The sequence below is a fragment of the Anthonomus grandis genome, chromosome 5, assembly GCF_022605725.1.
Source record: "Anthonomus grandis grandis chromosome 5, icAntGran1.3, whole genome shotgun sequence".
Taxonomy (NCBI): Eukaryota; Metazoa; Arthropoda; class Insecta; order Coleoptera; family Curculionidae; genus Anthonomus; species Anthonomus grandis.
In genome coordinates, this window is record NC_065550.1 from 17852291 (window position 1) to 17861098 (window position 8808).

An 8808-nucleotide genomic window follows, 5' to 3' on the forward strand; every position below is an offset into this window, starting at 1 on the left:
TTCTTATCGATTATTGTCAATAGTTCTGAAAGATCGTATTATTCCTTTCGAGTTTCGATTAAAAAATAGGTTTTGGCATTAAAGTAGCTGTTTTTAATGTCTTTTGTTATTATACGTAATAACTGTCAAACAATTAGAAAAAAACATCAAGAAAGGCCTCCTTAGATGCTGAAAAAAATATTATGGATATGTGTTATGAATGTATTATTAACTATGATATTTAAGATGATATTTTCTTCCAGAAATCAGTACCGCAAAACTGAGTAATGCCGTAGATGTTAAGGTTTGGCGATGTATACGATTCTGTAGTTGTATATACAATTCAAAAAATATGTTATTTCGTATTTTAAATGTTTTATCAATTTCGCTATTTGATGCAGGTATAAACGTTGCAGGAATGTGCTTGAATGTGCGATGAACATGATGGTTTTGCCACCTTTCAGACAAACCATAACTAAATTTAAATGATAATTTTCCAAATAAGTAGATAGGCAGAGGCAGTACTAACCAATGGCCTTCTCAATCTTGCCTGATTTTAATCCTATTGACATGTAATAACATGTATAGTGCATTTACAAGTTAGATATTACAGGTCAGGATTGGATTAAGTCAGGAGAAGCTTTTTCACAAAAATAGAGAATAGAAATTCACAAAAATGTTCATAGTCAAGCATAAAACTTCTGATCAGCCTAAAAGCTAAAAGCCTGATTAGTGTTTTTTTTGTTTTGGTAATTCTTGGTTTCAGATATCTTACCATAAGTAAGTTCACTAATAAAAGTTAAAAATTAATTATTTGTAATAATTCATTTCATACTCAATTTTGATGATATTTAAGTTGGATTGTAATAAAAAAACTACTTGACGTATGTAAGGAGTGTAACAAAAATATAATGTGATGGCAATTCAGACAGACAGTAATAGATACGCATGCAATGCAATAGAGATACAAAGAAAAGTAAAAAACATCACTTTTTACCTACTTAAGATGAACTTTCGAATTTAATTTCCTGTAATAATTATGCACTCTAACAGCAGATTAATGCCTAATCCATGCTTCTATGAAAACAGATTATACTTCTCATTATCTATTATTATTTGTCTTCTCTTGAACTTCATTTATCAAACTTATAGATATTGATATTAATGCCCTTATCCACCAAATCATAATTTATACAATTAAATCGATTACCTGAACTATCCGAATTAAATCTCCTTAAATGATGTAAGTCTATAGGAAAAACAGGTTATCCAGATGGAGATATGTAGATTTAAGTCAAATTTATTTGGAAATTATATATATAGCACAAATGGAGCTGGGAACATTTATTAGTATCATTGCAAAATCAGTAGTGTAATTATGTTTTCTGCAAGAGCCAATAACCCGAATGCTGTAAGTGAAGAGTGTGATTTCGCAGTGCCAGTGCCAGTGATAAGCCAATTTATTCGTATAACGCATTGATAGTGATGGCTATAACAAACAGTCCTAGAGACAAGTTTAAACAATATTTATGAATATATTATGGCAAATTTCCCTTACTACAAGAACCCAGCAAAAAAACCATCTTGGCAAAATTCAATTAGGCATAACCTAAGCCTCGGTGAATACTTCATAAAAGTGCCAAGACCTTTTAATGATGGCGGCAAAGGTAATTTATGGTTCCTACATCCTTTAGCTCATAACCTATTCATTGGCGAAAATACTGAGAAGTTAAGGAAAAGTGAAGTACCGTCGCCCTCTTATGTGAACCCAATGGTGAATTACCAAATGCAACAACAGGCACAACTAGAGTACCAGCACTACCAACAAATGTACCAACAAGAAATACAGTATAGATATGAACAACTTTATTATCCACATATGGCAGCACCCGGACCTTATTATTTTCCACCACCAGGATATATTCAAAGATTTTAAAAGCACTTTGTGAATTTAGAGAATTATTTCCTTACCTGTGATTTCAATTAGGAAAATATCTATAAGAATTATTATGAAATATAATTTTTCTAATTCAGTACCATTATAATGTAACTAAAAATTCAATACTAGCGTAATATTTAGATAATGATGTAGGACAATGCTAAAAGCTACTTATGGAATTCGCCATATTATTTCTTAATCTGTTTTTTTTATACATCCAAATTGGTGGTAATTCGCCTTTAAATAAGTGTTTCTATTTATGATCACCAAAATATATTTCAAGATTATAAAAGCAGTTTGTGAGTCTAGAAAATTATTTCCTTACCGGTGATTTAAATTAGGTAAATAGTATTTAAATTATAAAATGTTTCAAATTTATAATGAAAGAAATATAAAGAGTAAAAGTTTTCGAAATTCGAAAGTCACATTTCATTTAATACTGTTACCGGCTTCTCAACTAATAGGTGCATCATCAGGACAAGGCAACATAAAATTAAAATCGTATTTTTTGAAGAAAGTTAATTTTTAATTATTCTGTTTATTGGAAAATTTATTTAATGATTTATAAGATAGTAATACGCCACTTAAAAAATGTTAAAATACGAAGTACTATTTTTTGTAATAATATAATCACATACATGTCCTCAGTATACCTAATTTTAAACACATTCTGGTATTTTTCTCTGTTTATTTCCTCTAATCTCTATTAAGTACGTATATGTACTAATAATCCTACGCTTAAGAGTTTTTAATACTGATTGTGTAATAAACAATTAAATCGCATAATATTTATCTAAATCTTAAGCTATATCAGTAGATATAAATTTCAACATCATTTCTGTTTTTTTACGTCGTTTTATTTTGGTATTTTGTTTTCAGTGGAAAATTTTCCATTTTAGTTTTGATATCGTAGTTTTATTCGCTATTTTTTACAGTGTCGGAAAAATAGTCGGAGCATAAAATTATTGTCGATGTTGAATGGATGGAGATTTAAAATCAGGATCAAGTTTTAATGGCTTGTACAAAATGAGTTTCCTTGTGTTTAGTACAAAGATCTGAGTACTATTGAAAACCAATTTTATTTCGCCAAAGTAGTCTTACTCAGTCAAAAAATATCCCAAAATATAAATGCAGCTGCAGTTGTAAATGCTCTGGCAAATATAAGTTTCTACAAGGAAACTTATAACTTACCTTTTAAATTTTTATGCATGGTTTAGAAATACGTGCTAGTACAGTCGATTTTTTTCGTTTAAATAACACGAAAGGGAAAAATTGATCAAGTTTGGAATGAATAATGAAGTAGTATTATGAGATCGCCACTTATAAAAACGCTTATTTTTGGTAACTTAAGGTAGTCTGTCGCTACTGTCAATATTATTTGAAGATATTTGAAATGATTTAAATTTTGATACTAAATTTAAATCAATAAATATGCAGTGGTTTTAACATAACAACGCGACCTCTCAATTTTTATGTTTGTGCAAAACTATCTAAACCAAATTCGTGAGCACTAGGCAACTAGGATGAGTAGGTAAAAGACGAAGTAGTCACAGAAGAAGAAAAAGTAATCACAGAAAAAAAGCTATCAAGACTTGTTTCATTTTAGATAATTCTTTTACGAGGTTCTAAAATATCAAGTTTATAATATAATATCCCAGATATAACAAGACAAACTTTAAAGTTAAATATTATAATTAAATCATTAGTTGAGTCTACTTCTGTTTAAGAACTCAAAAGATAATTGTATGTAATAAGCATTTTTTGTTGTCCACTACGTTTTCATGGTTGTGCATACATTATAATAAATAATTATGTTTATAGGCAAACGATTTTTATCTTGTATCGCCCCGAGGATGGCCTAATCTAAGCCGAAATACATTATACGATTTACATTTAGCCACTTTCTGTGTATTTGATAAAAAAAAACATAAAAAAAAAGATTTACATAATTTAAAATTATGTAATTTTAAAACCCTCGGATACCAATTTTTACTTCGATATTTACTTTTTTTTATTATAATTTTTACTCCGATTATGATAGATTTTATTATAAAAATAGAAAAATTAAATAAAAACTTTAACACCCTGTATTTAAAAGGCGAAGGCCTTGCGGACACATATATTGCATACACTTTTATGTTTATTTTTCGGCCATGAATACGTACCCGAAGTATTGACATTACCTCATGGATCACCCTGTATATAAATATAAAAATATGGAGCAAGAAAAAGTGCACGAGGTGCGCAAAAGAGGAGAACAGAACACTGAAAAAAGCATTTAAATTTCAGTTCTTGAAGAAGACTTGCATGAGGTAGGCGAAAACAAAAAAACTAATAATGTCATACATATAATAATAGTTTAATTATAACGAGCTTTTTTAAAGCATATAAAAATAACACAAACATATCAAAATGCTCAAATAATCAAATTTACGTTATTCTATTTAGCCCTCCAAATGGCACTATTTAATATACTTCTCGAAACGGTTAGGCTATATTTCTTTTCCATCATGTACAAGACTTTCCACATTTGTATTGCAAAATAGCTAAAAGATTTTTGAATTTGTCCGGTTCATGCAATCGAATATTAATTTTGAGAATTAAAATAAATATGATAACGAGCGATAAAAAGTGCCTTTAGATATGGTGGATCTCTGCTTTTTATTACTCTGTATCTAAACAACAAGATATGATATATTTATGTGTATGAAACATTGATAAAATCGAGATATTTTTAAAATATGGAATAATATGTACATTAAATGCATATATTGATTTTGGTTTATTGTGCGTTTAAAATGAACGCAATTCTTTGCTTTACTAACTACTGGCAAAAAGGGGTTATTTACTTGAATATTTCTGGCGTCAGATAATTATGTTACTTAAGTTTGTTGAAATCTGGAAAATTACTCGGAAAAAAAGAAACTCATATCAGAGCCATCAGCGTTTTGTTGTACTTAGGCTTGTGCATATCCTTCTGCATACCTTTTGCATATCCTACCTGAGAAAAAAAGAGGCTCGAATATCGATCCTTGTGCTACTGCATTCATAAGTAAAAAGTTGCATTTGACGCTGCTGCCAAATTCTATTTTCAAACTAGCACAGAGCAATCGGTTTTTAAGAAACAACTTAAAGAAAATAATTACAACCTTAGATAGTCCTAAATATGTTAGTTTCGCTAAAATCAATTGGTGATCAATAGTATTAACAGCTTAACTAAAATGTATTCCAGACCATCAAATTTTAGCTAATGTGGAAACTCGTTAAACGGAAATAACTTAAAAGACTAGATTTCCTCAGTAAAGAATGAGAATTTTAAAAATTATTTTATTTTAAAGAGAAAGTAGCACTCGTGAAATGTTAAGAACTAGTTCTACATAAAAAAAATTTCCATTCAGACATCCAGGTTATGAATGTAAATATCTATTTATAACTTAGTTTAGTCTTAATCAAGTATCAAACCAAGTTTTAATTGTTAAAATAGCCTACTAACTACTGAGTACCTCCACCTCCTACTAAAGATTTTGAAGAAGAAATACGAAGAATAGCGAAGATTTATTTCGATCGGTATTCAAATAGAACACAACCCAAACATCAAATATTTAAAGCCTTGTAAGATAGATTAGGTGAAACAGGATAATTTTATTTAAGAACAAATGCGGGGCCAAGACTAGAGAAGAGTGGATAAAACCAAGGGTAATTGGAGCAGATATAAAAGATAACATTTTAGCTAGAGTTACTACAAATTCTGAGGCCAACTTAAGACGTATTAATCCACTTGTGTAAATATTCGTTGGTTTACAGAAATATAAACCAAGAAAAACTATATCCGTATCACTTCATCCACACTCTAATTCAAATCTTCTTCCAGATCAGTAAATTGTTCAAAGGGTGCATTGAATTAAATTGAATAATCAATTTTTTTAAATAAAATTTTATTTACGGAAAGACCAAGCTTACTAGAAGGGGTATTTTTCCTATCTAATCAAAATATCTAATGGTAATAAGCATGTACGTTCGATGGAACACACTATTTTCCACATGACTCTTCAATCACCATTTGATGTGGTGCCTGTACTATGGGACCATTTAAATTGTCAGCTAGGCTTAATGGAAAAAACTAAAAACTTCTTGAGAAATGATCCTATACTTTTAGAAAATATGCCTTTAAATTTAAAACTGGACAGTTGGCATATGCATGTTGGTGTACCAGTACCTCATTCACTGCAAAGCAGAAATTAGACAATATTTATCCTCATAAATGGATTGGTAAAGATAGTAAATATCCATAGCGTAGTGCGTAGGCTTGCTCTTAACTCATTAGATTTTTATTTCTGGGGTTACTTGAAATCACATGTATGTAAATAAAATAAATAGCTGTCAAGAATTGTCTCAAAAGATTGTAGAAGGATTTGTCCTAGTAAATGATGAACTTTTAAATTATTTTTTTTATAATATTTTTACTTTGGTTAATTAAATTTAGATTAAGTTTTCATGTGCATCTCTAAGTAAAAAAAAATTCTTTTGAAAACGGCCTATTTTAAATAAAAAAACTTGAAATAAAAAAAGGCATTTACGTTTTGTGGCTAAAATTAAATGCTGTTTCATATATTTTAATATTTTTAGAAATGTGCGTACAGATCAAAAAAGTGACGACCATTTTAGTCAACCACTGTTGTATGTAGCCCCAGTTAACGGTAAAGTAAGCAGGGGCTCAGGCTTTTGGGGGCTCAAACCCCCCCCCCCCCCCGAAAATCTTATAACGTAAAATAAAATTGAAACGACTGGTAACTATAACTCTTTTTTTTAATTTACTTTTTAAAGTTTTAAAGGTGTCCAGGCTATAATTAGAGAAAAATATCCAGCAGCAATATATGTGCACTGTAGTGCTCATTCTTTAAATTTAGCTCTTGCCCATTCCTGTAAGGTTCAGAGTATCAGCAATTGTATTGGAACAATAAAATCTATTGCAAATTTTATAAAAATATCAGCTATGCGCACTGAGATTTTAAAAAATAAAATTAAAGAACATGTTCCAAATAGTAAATGGAGTAAGTTAACATCCAAGTGTGAAACTCGGTGGGTGGAAAATCATGATGGACTAATTAGGTTTACTGAAGTTTTTAAACCCATTATTGAAACATTAGAAGAACTAAAACAAGTAAGAGACATCGAAACTTCTTCAAAAGCTTTGCAGTTCCTTCGAGCTATTATGACCAGTGAGTTTATTATCAGTATGTTAACAGCGTCCACTTTATTTGCTTTTACTCTAGCGTTATGCAGAATTCTCCAGACTGTGGATTTTGATCTATTTAGCGCTGTTGAGCATGTGAATACTGTTATTAGTCAGGTCAGGAATATGAGACTGAATACAGATCAAGAACTCAAAAATATTTGTAAAAAATCTGAAGCTATTATAAAGTCTATAGATGATCAAGAATGCATAAAAATACCTAGAATAGTTTCACGACAGCAGAATCGTTCTAATGCCATGGTAGCTACTGCAGAGCAATATTTTCGAATCACAGTTGCAATTCCTTTTTTTGATGAATTTATAGAAGAACTGATGAAAATCTGCAAGATTTGCAAATCACGAAAAATCACTTTCATCGTTATATTGTCTAGTACCAAATATGTGCGAAGCACACATAGTAAAAATGGAAGACTTTTTACCATATGAGGAATTTTTGGACCTAGATACGTTATCTGCAGAACTACAGTTGTGGAAACAAAAATGGATTAAGCTGCCTCAAGCAGATAGGTCAAAAAATGCTCTTGATGCATTATCAGCATGTAATCCATCTTTGTTTCCCAATATTCATACTCTGTTGCAAATTCTGGCTACGTTACCTGTATCTACAGCCTCATCAGAATGATCATTTTCATCGCTAAGGCGTTTAAAAGACTATTTGCGCAATTCAACTGGTCGAGGAGCGGCTAACAGGACTTGCCCTTTTAAGCGTGCATAGAAATATTATAATTGATACCGTAGAGGTCTTAAATCGTTTTGCGAGGGAAAAGTAAAGAAATATTCAGTTGTTATTATAATTACTATTTTTAAATTTTAACGTTGTTAAATGTGTTTTTTAGTTTAAATTGGTATCTTCTTTTAGTAAAACCTATTTACAAATTAAAGTTTTTTTTATCCCTAATATCTCAAATGTCACTGGCCTAACCCCCCCCCAAAATGTTGGTCGAGATACGGCCCTGAAAGTAAGTATCATACTTGTGTTACTCTTCCTAAATACTAAGAGTGCATCAAATTTTACTTTAATTATTGCAATGGATTTTGATATATTTCAATAAATGTTTTTCAAATAATAGGTTTAACACATATAATAACATTTTTCTAAGCTAAAACGTTCTATTTGGTGCCTGGTATCATATATAAGCTTACGTTTAGTTACTTACGGGACACCCTGCAGATAACATGTTGGAACAATTGAACGCATTCCAATTGGTTACTAGTAGAAGTTTATACTATTAATCCTAAGGGTCTGTTACTGTTTATTTATAAAAAATTAAATGTTAAAATAATTATCTCAATCTTAAGCTATATTAAGTACTAGATTGGAATCCATTTTGTTTTTCTGTTTTCCACGTCCCTTTATTTCGATGTTTTGTTTTCGAGTAGAAATTTGTTCATTCTAATTTTGATGTCACGGTCTTGCTCGCTATTTTTGGAAATGCCGATCAATAACCTCGGATATTAATAAAACTTTTGGATATAATAAAACTTATTTGCTTCCGCGGTGGATTGACACCAAAATCCAGGCAATTTGGGTTAATAGACCTCGAATATATTAAACATGTCCTAATGTATCCTGGTTAGTGACCTGATAAAACAATATTATAATTAGCAGAAGAAATGACTATCGTTAGAGATCGCG

At 30.3% G+C, this 8808-nt stretch overlaps 1 protein-coding gene across 1 annotated transcript; it reads left to right on the forward strand.

Annotated features, from left to right (window-relative positions):
- The first annotated feature begins 1519 nt into the window (after positions 1 to 1519).
- Positions 1520 to 1915, forward strand: LOC126736165 (fork head domain transcription factor slp1-like). The gene has a single exon (XM_050440394.1). The coding sequence runs from the start codon at positions 1520 to 1522 to the stop codon at positions 1913 to 1915; it is 396 nt and encodes a 131-aa protein (XP_050296351.1).
- The last annotated feature ends 6893 nt before the right edge of the window (positions 1916 to 8808 follow it).